The sequence below is a fragment of the Poecile atricapillus genome, chromosome 27 (assembly GCF_030490865.1).
Source record: "Poecile atricapillus isolate bPoeAtr1 chromosome 27, bPoeAtr1.hap1, whole genome shotgun sequence".
Lineage (NCBI taxonomy): Eukaryota > Metazoa > Chordata > Aves > Passeriformes > Paridae > Poecile > Poecile atricapillus.
Window position 1 is genome coordinate 4,037,439 of NC_081275.1, and position 15,398 is coordinate 4,052,836.

At 54.1% G+C, this 15,398-nt stretch overlaps 2 protein-coding genes and 1 gene segment (V, D, J or C); 1 reads left to right on the forward strand and 2 right to left on the reverse strand.

Annotated features, from left to right (window-relative positions):
- Window positions 1-15,398, reverse strand: part of LOC131588716 (M1-specific T cell receptor alpha chain-like) — a 221,624-nt gene that overhangs the window by 167,653 nt on the left and 38,573 nt on the right. The gene's annotated exons all lie outside the window — the stretch shown is intronic.
- The window catches only part of LOC131588814 (feather keratin Cos2-2-like), a 155,797-nt gene that overhangs the window by 106,036 nt on the left and 34,363 nt on the right, over window positions 1-15,398 (forward strand). The gene's annotated exons all lie outside the window — the stretch shown is intronic.
- Window positions 74-1,639, reverse strand: LOC131588812 (Ig heavy chain V region C3-like). The segment is given in 3 exon segments: window positions 74-462; window positions 1,008-1,197; window positions 1,492-1,639. Coding segments are annotated over 3 exon segments (372 nt in total).

The window sequence follows — 15,398 nt, forward strand, 5'->3', positions numbered from 1 at the left end:
TCTCTCAAGAAGTCTTGCACGCTGCTGCTGATGGCACTTGGGAGCTGACCAAGGAGGCTGTCAGCTTGCCCTTCCCCTGGTCCCCTGGCCTGGCTCTGCTGAGCTGCTGCTCCCACATGGGACACCCCAGGATCTCAGCTTGGCTTGGCCAGGGCACCCCTAAGCCAAAGTGCTCCTCACCCTGCTCTGCACTCTGGCCCAGCAGCCAACTCAGTCCCCAGTGATGACACTTCTCCAGCTGCCTCCTCCTGTCACTGCCCTCCCAGACCCCTGCCCAAGCAGCAAAGGCAACCCAGGAATCTGCAGGCACCTTGTGGAGTCTCCATGCTTGGAGATATTCACAAACTGTTTGGCCATGATACTGGGGAAGTGGAGCCTGTGGAGAATCGGGGTGGGAGAGGGATGATTCTGATGGACAGCAGTGCTTGTGAAGGAACCACGGTGGTGCCATTTGAGTGCAGACTGAGGGAGGGAGGGAAAAAGAAGGAGCAGAGATAAAGGCCAGTGATTAATTGTTAAGAAATGATCCCACACCTGATTTCCCGTTGTCCCTCTGCTTTTTAGAGAGAATAGGCAGAGAATTCAGGAATGCAGCTTTGAGGATGGGCCTGGGAGCAAACAGGGATAAAGTGATAGCAAGGCATTTTATAATTGCTCACAGTTCTACTGTTAATCAAATTGGCAATAAATCAGAATCCCTGCAGTGTGCGGTAAAGGCCAGGAATGCCTGTGGGGCACAGTGATGGCACCTGACTTCTTGGAAACAGCCTTGAGACCCATTGGCTCCCTGCTCCTGGCAACTTTCACCTTCCCTGCAACCTCTGCCAGACCCTGGAAGGTTTGTGTTAAAGCTCATCTGCATTCGCTGTCGCCGTGGGACAGCACAGAAGTAGCGGGCAGAGTCCTGAACTTGCAGGGACCGCAAAGAGAGATGAACTTCGGACCGGGAACTGTCCCGAGAAACGTCCTGGGAAATCTTGGCCCGACCGTTCACTGCTGTCCCGTACTTCTCTGTAGTGCCCGCGGGGGAGCTGATAAAGGCCACCCACTCCAGGCTGCCTCCGGGTGCCTGACGGTACCACCACATTTCATACTTCCTAAAGATAAAGCCGGATCCGCGGCAGGAGAGGGTGACGGAGTCCCCGGGCGCTCGCAGCCCTCCGCCGGCCTCCTGCAGCCTCGGCTGTGCCCAGAGCCCTGCGGAGGGAGAGCGCAGCAATCGGGCAGGGAGCGAGCACGGCCCGAGGGCGCTGTCCCGGTGTCCCGGTGCCCCCGGGCCGGCACAGCCACAGCCGCCAGCCCCGGCCCACAGCCCCTGTGTGTGGCTGTGGCCCGGCCTTTGGCCGTGTTCCCTGCCCTGCCGCTGCTCCTGTCCTTTGGCCGCTCTCTGCCCTCGTCCCTGGCGCTGCTCGTGCTCCTGCTCCCGCCTGTCCCTGTGGCTGTCCCTCGTTGCCCGGCCCGGGCTCGCTGCCCTCCCCGCCCGGCTCTCACCTGGCGGCCACAAGGCCAAGGCCAAGGGCAGCAGCCACGGCCCCAGCGCGGCCGCCATCGCTGCGGGCCCCGGCTCCGCGGCAGCCGCACAGGAGCCGAGCGGAGCCGCGCTCGGGCCGCTCCCGCCCGGCCCCGCCTCGCCGGGGCAGCGCCGGCGCCTCTGCCCGCCCCGACACCCCCGCCCCGGGCCCCGGGCCCGGCCCCGCCGGGCGGGAGCAGCGCCGGCCGCGGCCGGGCCGCGTTCGCAGAGCAGCGCTGCGCGCTTGGAGAGCGCTTCTGCCAAAGCGAGCCGAGAGCTCCGTGGCCAACGCGCCCACAAATTCGCCCTCGTAGCACAGAAGCTCACTGGGAACCGGGGCTGCCTTTGGCAAAACGCTGCCAGCAGCTGAGGGAGCTGAAGGCTCCTCTCTCCTCCGCACAGCTGAGGCCACCCTTGAGCACTGGGGGCACATCTTGACTCGTCCTAGAAGAGGGAGGTGGATTTACTGGAGAGAGGGCACTGAAAGGCTGTGAAGATGATAACGGCACTGGAGGACCCGTTGCATGAGGAAGGGCTGAGAGCTGGGAGTGTTTTCTGTGGAGGAAACCTGGGGCTGGGGAGGGGGGAGATGCTCCCTCCTCAATGTACAGAAATACAGAGAGGTTTAAGCCACAGAAAAGTTTGGGTTGGAAGAGAAATTTAAAGGCCATCTAGTCCAGCCCTCCTGCTATGATTACAGATATGTGCAAGTCCATCAGGCTGCTCAAGCCCTGCCCTATCTCTTTTCAGGTTTGGAGCAGATACAATTTCTCAGGACCATCTTTACCATCACCCTGATTTTCAACAATTTCTTCCTTCAATCTTTTTTGCATCTACCTTCTTTTTGTGTTAAACTCATACCCTTTGTCCAATCACTCCAGGCTGTGTAAGTAAGTCTGTCTCCATGTTGCTCTTTGTATATGTGAGGCATCTTCAAAACTCACCCCTTGTGTGATCCTGTGAAAGGCTCTCAGGCACACTCATGTCTCTGCAGCTGATATGGGCCAGGGAGAAAACTGACTTTGCCTCCTCAGTCAGTGGTTTGCCACCTGAGCAGAGACACAAGGACCCTGAGCAGAGAATCACAAAGGGAATTTATTGTTTTATACTTTGCCTAAGGTGTGCCCTCACCTAGTCCATGGCAGATCCTGCTGCAGAGAAAAGCAGGTCAGATGTGTGCTGATCAGCAACTGCTGCTCACACAATCCCTGAGAGCTTGTCTTGTGCTAGATCCGTACACCCTGCTCCTGTGCAGGTGGTGCAGACGAGTGGTCAGTGGTGCAGGAAAGTACATCCTTCAAAACCCAGGCTCCATGCATGGAGTGGAATTTCTCCAGAATTCTGGCTGATTCCACTTCTGGACAGAATTCAGTGTCAGGTTTCATTGAAGGATAAATCATCTAGTCTTTTGATATGGAGCATTCTGAGGTGGGAAGAGCTGCCTGGAGGTGGGTGATCAGGACAAACCAGCCCAGGACAGAGCTCTGAATCTCAGGCACTATTTCTTCTTTTAAGCAGGGGAGTATTGCACTTCAGCTCTTGCTTTTCACAGCTTTTTTCACTGAGGACTTCCAGAAAGAAACTGTGCTACAGGAGTGTGGAGGACGACCCTGTGTCCTCCTCAGGCTTCAAGTTTCAAAGCTGGAAAGAACAGGGAAACCTACAAATGATACAAAAGAAATTTAGGGTGGGAAAATGAAAGACACACGGAAGAATGAGGAGAGCTGTTCAGCATGGCCTTGTTTTCTGTTGTTTTCTGTCTTTGTGGTGTGTGTTCTTATGTCAGAATTTAGGCTGTGTTGTTGTTCTGTGAGGCTGCAGACACAGGTCCAGGCCCCCAAGCTCTCTCATAAAGGCTCTGCCTGGCCATCAGACTTGATGCTGTTCTTCCTGGAGAGGCAGAAAGGGCATAAGGAAAGGGGAGCAGAAGAGGAGCCAGCTTTGCTGCTCCTGTGTGCCAATGGGAAGATAGTAATTAATTCTTGATATTCTTTGGTTTCTGTGTGTTGATTTTGCCTTGATTATTCAACTCTCTTCATGTCAAAATGTTGAGATGAAAAATGAGGGATGGGATCACCATGCAATTTGAGATGATTTGTTGCTCAAGTGAGCCTGATAAGATATCAGTCTCAAAGGCGTGAGATTTCAAGCAAATCAGCCATAGCTCAAGGTAGTCATGGATTTCCTCTTCACACAGCAATATATAACATTTTGATCCAATAGACAGCTGACACAAAACCTTTTTCTACTTATTAACCTCTCACCTTTGCTTAATTTTGCTGCACTGTGTTTTTCTCTTAGCCAATACACTGATAGGTCACATACTCATACACACACATCTATTACAGCTTCTAGATCCCTGCCTACTCTATAAGTCACATTATTGCAGCTCAAACCTCACACTATTTTACCTAATAGAATTTCTTACTTACTCAGGACATATTCTTACTTATAACTATAGGAACCCAAGTTTATAATTTTTCTACTTAATGTTTTTGTACCTTTATCATTCCATTTATCCAGGCTCTTTCCAAGGCTACAGATTGAACCCTTCAGCATGTGAAGAATTTTCTATTTTTCCATTTGCCACATCAAAACACACTTTTCCTCACTCCACCCTTTTGTTTCTCTCCCCCACCACAGTGAGGATGACTGAATGAGCAGCTTTTTTCTTTGTAGTCTCCTTTAACCTTGGTCACCTCCTAATCCTCATCTTATAGCAGAGAATGAGTCAATAATTCAGTGAGTGCATTGCCGTTTGACCAGCACTTAGACCCACTACACTGGGGAAAATGTGGGCCCACTGCTGAATGGGATGGGGACCAGGTGACACATGATATGGGAAAGGGCTGAGGTCCTGAATCCTTTATTCACCTCAGGCTTCAGCAGCCAGATCAGCCTTTGGGAATTCAATTTCCCAGAGGTCAAGGGGAGAGGTTGGAACAAGAAACATGTGCCCCTGCACAACCATTATCACAGAGCCCTTCTCTAGTCCATAATGAAAGGCTTTGTCCAGAAAGTCAGTGCTGAAAGCAGAACTGAATGAAGAACACACAACATCCACTATCTCCTCACCCATCAGGACCATTTGACTCACTTTTGAAGGCTCTAAATGTGGAGAAGCACAATTCCCACTTCCCAAAGCTATACTGACTGTACCGGAGGAAAGTATGTCACTCTATTAGGAACGGCGAGAAGAACGACACAGACTCTCTTGGGAGTTGATCAGGAGGATTTCTCTCCATTTATTGCTTCAGGTCTTTTTTATAGACCAATACATGAAAAGTACAGAAAAGAAACTCTTATTGGCTAGTAAACTAACACATCACCATCACTGGTCAGTGGGGTACACCACCCCTCGACTTTCTCTTGCAAGAAAACAAGGAATAGACAAACAGCACCTGCAAGGCTGTTTTCTGTCTCTGAGGATTGTTTTAATTCCTCCTTGTGAATTCCCAGGCCACTTTCCCAGGCAAGACTGAGAAAGCTATGTGGCCTTTCCACATAGGCAATTTCCACAGGCACCGTGCTCTCTATTTCAGAGTTAGCATCCATAAAAGTACAAGGTACAAGGGAGGCCAGGAAAAGCACAGAGGAAAAATGAGGCCAGACTGGAAAGGAGGCCAGCCAACATGCTCAAAACCTGCATTTCCACAAACAGCCTCTGCAGATCCCAGAACAGATCCTCCTGCACCACAAATGGTACCAGCCCCTCTGCCACCCCTGCCTCAGTGGCTTTTTAGTCTTAACTAGAAGGCTTTTTTCCCTTCCAATGCCACTTTTAGTGCCACCAAGCCCAAGAGGGTTGTTTCCTGCACCTGCTGTTTCCTGACAAGAGCCATGGAGAGCAGCTGCAAGAAAGAAATGCTGAGAGATCCGTTTTCCCCATCTGTCAGTTCTTGATCTATTCTGCTACAGAGCTGCTCCAGGGTGATTCTGCCCCACAGAAATACACTGCTGCATCCCCTTGCTTTGCTGCCAGGATCTGCAGTACGAATATGTTCTTGGATCTGTCAATTGATTCCTTAAAGCGATCTTGGAAATCCTCTCCATAGAAATCACCCTCATGGCAAATAAATTTGAGAGAGCCTTGTGGGCCCTGATGGTACCAGTACATGTAGTAGCTGTTCATATCATCTCCCTTCATGGAGCACTGGAATGTGACTGCATCTCCCTCTTGCACAGTCAGTTTCCTGGGGTGCTGCTCCAAGGCCATCTGGCCAGTGACAGCTGCAGAGAGCAAGAACAAGCCACAGTCACTCCAAGATTCAGCAAAGGTCGGGGCAATGCTGGTGGGGCTTTGCAATGGCACTGGACCAGTGGGAGGATAAAATGCTCCTCTTTGCAGCCAGCTGACACAGATGGGTAGAGCTGACAGCAGCTATCAAGGCTCACAAGGAAGGAGACACCACATTTCCCTCCCTCCTTTTCAGTGTCAGACAGGAAGTTTTTTTCTGATTTTCCCCAAAGTAGCAGGAAGGATTTGCACCATGGGGGAATAAATCCCTTTGTCCTTGCCAGCACAGGATGGCGAGGAACCCACTCTCCTGCCCCTGCAAGTGCTCTAGATGAGCAGAGGAAGGACAAAGGCTGGTCACGGGCAATGGGGCTGGGTCCCTGTGCTGCCATCCCCCAGCTGGGCTGTGCCACAGGGGCCGCAGTGCCCCAGGAGCAGTGTCCAGTGCCAGGCCAAAGCGCTGGGCCCCAAGAGCTGAGTGCAGCAGGGAGGTGCCCTGCGTGTGCCCAGGCTGCAGAGGAGGCAGCTTGGATGGAGGTGACGAGCTCCTGGCCAGAAGAGGAGCAGGGCTGCTCTCACCGTGCTCCACAGGCACGGCTGGGCAGCTCGAGCCGGGGACCAGAGGCGGCTGCAAGCGCTCAGCACAGCTCCCCAGAGCCGTGCAGAGCCCAGGGCCACGCTCAGCCCCTGGGGCATCAGCCCTTCCCTTCACTTACCGACAATGGGCAAGAAGCCCACGCACAGGGCACTCCACATGGCCAGGCCCGCTCCGTCTGGCCTCTCTCCACCTTCTCTCTGCCTGCACAACAGCTCTGCCCAGCCCTGCCCTGCCTGGGCCTCTGTCCCTGCACTCAGGCCCAGTCCCTGCTGGTCCCTCCCTCAGTCTGTGACAACAGAGACGGGGAGAGGTGGGGCAGGAGGAGCAGAACTTGAAGCTGTTGGTGCTTTCCTGGATGTCTCTCATTCTGCATGGTGGTAAAAAACATACTGTTTGTTTGGAGGAAACGTTGTGGTGGGCAAAATGTGACGTGTCTCTGAGGGGCCAGCCCTGGCCTTTCTCTCAAGAAGTCTTGCACGCTGCTGATGGCACTTGGGAGCAGACCAAGGAGGCTGTCAGCTTGCCCTTCCCCTGGTCCCCTGGCCTGGCTCTGCTGAGCTGCTGCTCCCACATGGGACACCCCAGGATCTCAGCTTGGCTTGGCCAGGGCACCCCTAAGCCAAAGTGCTCCTCACCCTGCTCTGCACTCTGGCCCAGCAGCCAACTCAGTCCCCAGTGATGACACTTCTCCAGCTGCCTCCTCCTGTCACTGCCCTCCCAGACCCCTGCCCAAGCAGCAAAGGCAACCCAGGAATCTGCAGGCACCTTGTGGAATCTCCATGATTGGAGATATTCACAAACTGTTTGGCCATGATACTGGGGAAGTGGAGCCTGTGGAGAATCGGGGTGGGAGAGGGTCGATTCTGAAGGACAGCAGTGCTTGTGAAGGAACCACGGTGGTGCCATTTGAGTGCAGACTGAGGGAGGAAGGGAAAAAGAAGCAGTAGAGATAAAGGCCAGTGATTAACTTTTAAGAAATGATCCCACACCTGATTTCCCGTTGTCCCTATTTTTAGAGAGAATAGGCAGAGAATTCAGGAATGCAGCTTTGAGGATGGGCCTGGGAGCAAACAGGGATAAAGTGATAGCAAGGCATTTTATAATTGCTCACAGTTCTACTGTTAATCAAATTTGCAATAAATCAGAATCCCTGCAGTGTGCGGTAAAGGCCAGGAATGCCTGTGGGGCACAGTGATGGCACCTGACTTCTTGGAAACAGCCTTGAGACCAATTGGCTCCCTGCCCCTGGCAACTTTCACTTTCCCTGCAACCTCTGCCAGACCCTGGAAGGTTTGTGTTAAAGCTCATCTGCATTCGCTGTCGCCGTGGGACAGCACAGAAGTAGCGGGCAGAGTCCTGAACTTGCAGGGACCGCAAAGAGACATGAGCTTCGGACCGGGAATTGTCCCGGGAAATCTTGGCCCGACCGTTCACTGCTGCCCCGTACTTCTCTGTAGTGCCCGAGGGGGAGCTGATAAAGGACAACCACTCCAGGCTGCCTCCGGGTGCCTGACGGTACCACCAAATTCCAGAATTCCTAAATGTGAAGCCGGATCCTCGGCAGGAGAGGGTGACGGAGTCCCCGGGCGCTCGCAGCCCTCCGCCGGCCTCCTGCAGCCTCGGCTGTGCCCAGAGCCCTGCGGAGGGAGAGCGCAGCAATCGGGCAGGGAGCGAGCACGGCCCGAGGGCGCTGTCCCGGTGTCCCGGTGCCCCCGGGCCGGCACAGCCACAGCCGCCAGCCCCGGCCCACAGCCCCTGTGTGTGGCTGTGGCCCGGCCTTTGGCCGTGTTCCCTGCCCTGCCGCTGCTCCTGTCCTTTGGCCGCTCTCTGCCCTCGTCCCTGGCGCTGCTCGTGCTCCTGCTCCCGCCTGTCCCTGTGGCTGTCCCTCGTTGCCCGGCCCGGGCTCGCTGCCCTCCCCGCCCGGCTCTCACCTGGCGGCCACAAGGCCAAGGCCAAGGGCAGCAGCCACGGCCCCAGCGCGGCCGCCATCGCTGCGGGCCCCGGCTCCGCGGCAGCCGCACAGGAGCCGAGCGGAGCCGCGCTCGGGCCGCTCCCGCCCGGCCCCGCCTCGCCGGGGCAGCGCCGGCGCCTCTGCCCGCCCCGACACCCCCGCCCCGGGCCCCGGGCCCGGCCCCGCCGGGCGGGAGCAGCGCCGGCCGCGGCCGGGCCGCGTTCGCAGAGCAGCGCTGCGCGCTTGGAGAGCGCTTCTGCCAAAGCGAGCCGAGAGCTCCGTGGCCAACGCGCCCACAAATTCGCCCTCGTAGCACAGAAGCTCACTGGGAACCGGGGCTGTATTTGGCAAAACGCTGCCAGCAGCTGAGGGAGGTGAAGGCTCCTCCCTCCTCCGCACAGCTGAGGCCACCCTTGAGCACTGGGGGCACATCTTGACTCGTCCTAGAAGAGGGAATTGGATTTACTGGAGAGAGGGCACTGAAAGGCTGTGAAGATGATAACGGCACTGGAGGACCCGTTGCATGAGGAAGGGCTGAGAGCTGGGAGTGTTTTCCGTGGAGGAAACCTGGGGCTGGGGAGGGGGAGATGCTCCCTCCTCAATGTACAGAAATACAGAGAGGTTTAAGCCACAGAAAAGATTGGGTTGGAAGAGAAATTTAAAGGCCATCTAGTCCAGCCCTCCTGCTATGATTACAGATATGAGCAAGTCCATCAGGCTGCTCAAGCCCTGCCCTATCTCTTTTCAGGTTTGGAGCAGATACAATTTCTCAGGACCATCTTTACCATCACCCTAATTTTCAACAATTTCTTCCTTCAATCTTTTTTGCATCTACCTTCTTTTTGTGTTAAACTCATACCCTTTGTCCAATCACTCCAGGCTGTGTAAGAAAGTCTGTCCCCACATTGCTCTGAAGTCCTCTTTGTATACGTGAGGCATCTTCAAAACTCACCCCTTGTGTGATCCTGTGAAAGGCTCTCAGGCACACTCATGTTTCTGCAGCTGATATAGGCCAGGGAGAAAACTGACTTTGCCTCCTCAGTCAGTGGTTTGCCACCTGAGCAGAGACACAAGGACCCTGAGCAGAGAATCACAAAGGGAATTTATTGTTTTATACTTTGCCTAAGGTGTGCCCTCACCTAGTCCATGGCAGATCCTGCTGCAGAGAAAAGCAGGTCAGATGTGTGCTGATCAGCAACTGCTGCTCACACAATCCCTGAGTGCTTGTCTTGTGCTGGATCTGTACACCCTGCTCCTGTGCAGGTGGTGCAGACGAGTGGTCAGTGGTGCAGGAAAGTACATCCTTCAAAACCCAGGCTCCATGCAGGGAGTGGAATTTCTCCAGAAATATGGCTGATTCCACTTCTGGACAGAATTCAGTGTCAGGTTTCATTGAAGGATAAATCATCTAGTCTTTTGATATGGAGCATTCTGAGGTGGGAAGAGCTGCCTGGAGGTGGGTGATCAGGACAAACCAGCCCAGGACAGAGCTCAGAGTCTCAGGCATTGCTCCTTCTTTTAAGCAGGGGAGTATTGCACTTCAGCTCTTGCCTTTCACAGCTTTTTTCACTGAGGACTTCCAGAAAGAAACTGTGCTACAGGAGTGTGGAGGATGACCCTGTGTCCTCCTCAGGCTTCAAGTTTCAAAGCTGGGAAGAACAGGGAAACCTGCAAATGATGCAAAAGAAATTTAGGGTGGGAAAATGAAAGACACACGGAAGAATGAGGAGAGCTGTTCAGCATGGCCTTGTTTTCTGTTGTTTTCTGTGTTTGTGGTGTGTGTTCTTATGTCAGAACTTAGGCTGTGTTGTTGTTCTGTGAGGCTGCAGACACAGGTCCAGGCCCCCAAGCTTTCTCATAAAGGCTCTGCCTGGCCATCAGACTTGATGCTGTTCTTTCTGGAGAGGTAGAACGGGCATAAGGAAAGGGGAGCAGAAGAGGAGCCAGCTTTGCTGCTCCTGTGTGCCAATGGGAAGATAGGAATTAATTCTTGATATTGTTTGGTTTCTGTGTGCTGATTTTGTCTTGATTATTCAACTCTCTTCATGTCCAAATGTTGAGATGAAAAATGAGGGATGGGATCACCATGCAATTTGAGATGATTTGTTGCTCAAGTAAGCCTGATAAGATATCAGTCTCAAAGGCATGAGATTTCAAGCAAATCAGCCATAGCTCAAGGTAGTCATGGATTTCCTCTTCACACAGCAATATATAACATTTTGATCCAATAGACAGCTGACACAAAACCTTTTTCTACTTATTAACCTCTCACCTTTGCTTAATTTTGCTGCACTGTGTTTTTCTCTTAGCCAATACACTGATAGGTCACGTACTCATACACACACCTCTATTACAGCTTCTAGATCCCTGCCTACTCTCTAAGTCACATTATTGCAGCTCAAACCTCACACTATTTTACCTAATAGAATTTCTTACTTACTCAGGACATATTCTTACTTATAACTATAGGAACCTAAGTTTATAATTTTTCTACTTAATGTTTTTGTATTTTTATCATTCCATTTATCCAAACTCTTTCCAAGTCTACAGATTGAACCCTTCAGCATGTGAAGAATTTTCTATTTTTCCATTTGCCACATCAAAACACACTTTTCCTCACTCCACCCTTTTGTTTCTCTCCCCCACCACAGTGAGGATGACTGAATGAGCAGCTTTTTTCTTTGTAGTCTCCTTTAACCTTGGTCACCTCCTAATCCTCATCTTATAGCAGAGAATGAGTCAATAATTCAGTGAGTGCATTGGCGTTTGACCAGCACTTAGACCCACTACACTGGGGAAAATGTGGGCCCACTGCTGAATGGGATGGGGACCAGGTGACACATGATATGGGAAAGGGCTGAGGTCCTAAATCCTTTATTCACCTCAGGCTTCAGCAGCCAGATCAGCCTTTGGGAATTCAATTTCCCAGAGGTCAAGGGGAGAGGTTGGAACAAGAAACATGTGCCCCTGCACAATCATTATCACAGAGCCCTTCTCTAGTCCATAATGAAAGGTTTTGTCCAGAAAGTCAGTGCTGAAAGCAGAACTGAATGAAGAACACACAACATCCACTATCTCCTCACCCATCAGGACCATTTGACTCACTTTTGAAGGCTCTAAATGTGGCTAAGCACAATTCCCACTTCCCAAAGCTATGCTGACTGTACCGGAGGAAAGTATGTCACTCTATTAGGAACGGCGAGAAGAACGACACAGACTCTCTTGGGAGTTGATCAGGAGGATTTCTCTCCGTTTATTGCTTCAGGTCTTTTTTATAGACCAATACATGAAAAGTACAGAAAATAAACTCTTATTGGCTAGTAAACTAACACATCACCATCACTGGTCAGTGGGGTACACCACCCCTTGACTTTCTCTTGCAAGAAAACAAGGAATAGACAAACAGCACCTGCAAGGCTGTTTTCTGTCTCTGAGGATTGTTTTAATTCCTCCTTATGAATTCCCAGGCCACTTTCCCAGGCAAGACTGAGAAAGCTATGTGGCCTTTCCACATAGGCAATTTCCACAGGCACCGTGCTCTCTATTTCAGAGTTAGCATCCATAAAAGTACAAGGTACAAGGGAGGCCAGGCAAAGCACAGAGGAAAAATGAGGCCAGACTGGAAAGGAGGCCAGCCAACGTGCTCAAAACCTGCATTTCCACAAACAGCCTCTGCAGATCCCAGAACAGATCCTCCTTCACCACAAATGGCACCAGCCCTTCTGCCACCGCTCCCTCCAGTGGTTTTTTTAGTCTCTACTGGAAGGCTTTTTTCCCTTCCAATGCCACTTTTAGTGCCACCAAGCCCAAGAGGGTTGTTTCCTGCACCTGCTGTTTCCCGACAAGAGCCATGGAGAGCAGCTGCAAGAAAGAAATACTGAGAGATCCGTTTTCCCCATCTGTCAGTTTTTGATCTATTCTGCTACAGAGCTGCTCCAGGGTGATTCTGCCCCACAGTAATACATTGCTGCATCCCCTTGCTTTGCTGCCAGGATCTGCAGTGTCAATATGTTATTGGAACTGTCAAATAATCCCTTAAAGCGATCTTGGAAATCTTCTCCATAGAAATCATCCTCATGGCAAATAAATTTGAGAGAGCCTTGTGGGCCCTGATGGTACCAGTACATGTAGTAGCTGTTCATATCATCTCCCTTCATGGAGCACTGGAATGTGACTGCATCTCCCTCTTGCACAGTCAGTTTCCTGGGGTGCTGCTCCAAGGCCATCTGGCCAGTGACAGCTGCAGAGAGCAAGAACAAGCCACAGTCACTCCAAGATTCAGCAAAGGTCAGGGCAATGCTGTTGGGGCTTTGGAATGGCACTGGACCAGTGGGAGGATAAAATGCTCCTCTTTGCAGCCAGCTGACACAGACGGGCAGAGCTGACAGCAGCTATCAAGGCTCACAAGGAAGGAGACACCACATTTCCCTCCCTCCTTTTCAGTGTCAGACAGGAAGTTTTTTTCTTATTTTCCCCAAAGTAGCAGGAAGGATTTGCACCATGGGGGAATAAATCCCTTTGTCCTTGCCAGCACAGGATGGCGAGGAACCCACTCTCCTGCCCCTGCAAGTGCTCTAGATGAGCACAGGAAGGACAAAGGCCTGTCACGGGCAATGGGGCTGGGTCCCTGTGCTGCCATCCCCCAGCTGGGCTGTGCCACAGGGGCTGCAGTGCCCCAGGAGCAGTGTCCAGTGCCAGGCCAAAGCGCTGGGCCCCAAGAGCTGAGTGCAGCAGGGAGGTGCCCTGCGTGTGCCCAGGCTGCAGAGGAGGCAGCTTGGATGGAGGTGACGAGCTCCTGGCCAGAAGAGGAGCAGGGCTGCTCTCACCGTGCTCCACAGGCACGGCTGGGCAGCTCGAGCCGGGGACCAGAGGCGGCTGCAAGCGCTCAGCACAGCTCCCCAGAGCCGTGCAGAGCCCAGGGCCACGCTCAGCCCCTGGGGCATCAGCCCTTCCCTTCACTTACCGACAATGGGCAAGAAGCCCACGCACAGGGCACTCCACATGGCCAGGCCCGCTCCGTCTGGCCTCTCTCCACCTTCTCTCTGCCTGCACAACAGCTCTGCCCAGCCCTGCCCTGCCTGGGCCTCTGTCCCTGCACTCAGGCCCAGTCCCTGCTGGTCCCTCCCTCAGTCTGTGACACCAGAGACGGGGAGAGGTGGGGCAGGAGGAGCAGAACTTGAAGCTGTTGGTGCCTTCCTGAGTGTCTCTCATTCTGCATGGTGCAAGAACATACTGTTTGTTTGGAGGAAACGTTGTGGTGGGCAAAATGTGACGTGTCTCTGAGGGGCCAGCCCTGGCCTTTCTCTCAAGAAGTCTTGCACGCTGCTGCTGATGGCACTTGGGAGCTGACCAAGGAGGCTGTCAGCTTGCCCTTCCCCTGGTCCCCTGGCCTGGCTCTGCTGAGCTGCTGCTCCCACATGGGACACCCCAGGATCTCAGCTTGGCTTGGCCAGGGCACCCCTAAGCCAAAGTGCTCCTCACCCTGCTCTCTGCACTCTGGCCCAGCAGCCAACTCACTCCCCAGCGATGACACTTCTCCAGCTGCCTCCTCCTGTCACTGCCCTCCCAGACCCCTGCCCAAGCAGCAAAGGCAACCCAGGAATCTGCAGGCACCTTGTGGAGTCTCCATGATTGGAGATATTCACAAACTGTTTGGCCATGATACTGGGGAAGTGGAGCCTGTGGAGAATCGGGGTGGGAGAGGGATGATTCTGATGGACAGCAGTGCTTGTGAAGGAACCACGGTGGTGCCATTTGAGTGCAGACTGAGGGAGGGAGGGAAAAAGAAGGAGCAGAGATAAAGTCCAGTGATTAACTGTTAAGAAATGATCCCACACCTGATTTCCTGTTGTCCCTCTGCTTTTTAGAGAGAATAGGCAGAGAATTCAGGAATGCAGCTTTGAGGATGGGCCTGGGAGCAAACAGGGATAAAGTGATAGCAAGGCATTTTATAATTGCTCACAGTTCTACTGTTAATCAAATTGGCAATAAATCAGAATCCCTGCAGTGTGCGGTAAAGGCCAGGAATGCCTGTGGGGCACAGTGATGGCACCTGACTTCTTGGAAACAGCCTTGAGACCAATTGGCTCCCTGCCCCTGGCAACTTTCACCTTCCCTGCAACCTCTGCCAGACCCTGGAAGGTTTCTGTTAAAGCTCATCTGCATTCGCTGTCGCCGTGGGACAGCACAGAAGTAGCGGGCAGAGTCCTGAACTTGCAGAGACCACAAAGAGAGATGAACTTCGGACCGGGAACTGTCCCGGGAAATCTTGGCCCGACCCTTCACTGCTGCTCCGTACTCCTCTATACTGCCCGAGGGGGAGCTGATAAAGGCCACCCACTCCAGGCTCCCTCCGGGTACCTGACGGTACCACCAAATTCCAGAATTCCTAAAGGTGAAGCCGGACCCGCGGCAGGAGAGGGTGACGGAGTCCCCGGGCGCTCGCAGCCCTCCGCCGGCCTCCTGCAGCCTCGGCTGTGCCCAGAGCCCTGCGGAGGGAGAGCGCAGCAATCGGGCAGGGAGCGAGCACGGCCCGAGGGCGCTGTCCCGGTGTCCCGGTGCCCCCGGGCCGGCACAGCCACAGCCGCCAGCCCCGGCCCACAGCCCCTGTGTGTGGCTGTGGCCCGGCCTTTGGCCGTGTTCCCTGCCCTGCCGCTGCTCCTGTCCTTTGGCCGCTCTCTGCCCTCGTCCCTGGCGCTGCTCGTGCTCCTGCTCCCGCCTGTCCCTGTGGCTGTCCCTCGTTGCCCGGCCCGGGCTCGCTGCCCTCCCCGCCCGGCTCTCACCTGGCGGCCACAAGGCCAAGGCCAAGGGCAGCAGCCACGGCCCCAGCGCGGCCGCCATCGCTGCGGGCCCCGGCTCCGCGGCAGCCGCACAGGAGCCGAGCGGAGCCGCGCTCGGGCCGCTCCCGCCCGGCCCCGCCTCGCCGGGGCAGCGCCGGCGCCTCTGCCCGCCCCGACACCCCCGCCCCGGGCCCCGGGCCCGGCCCCGCCGGGCGGGAGCAGCGCCGGCCGCGGCCGGGCCGCGTTCGCAGAGCAGCGCTGCGCGCTTGGAGAGCGCTTCTGCCAAAGCGAGCCGAGAGCTCCGTGGCCAACGCGCCCACAAA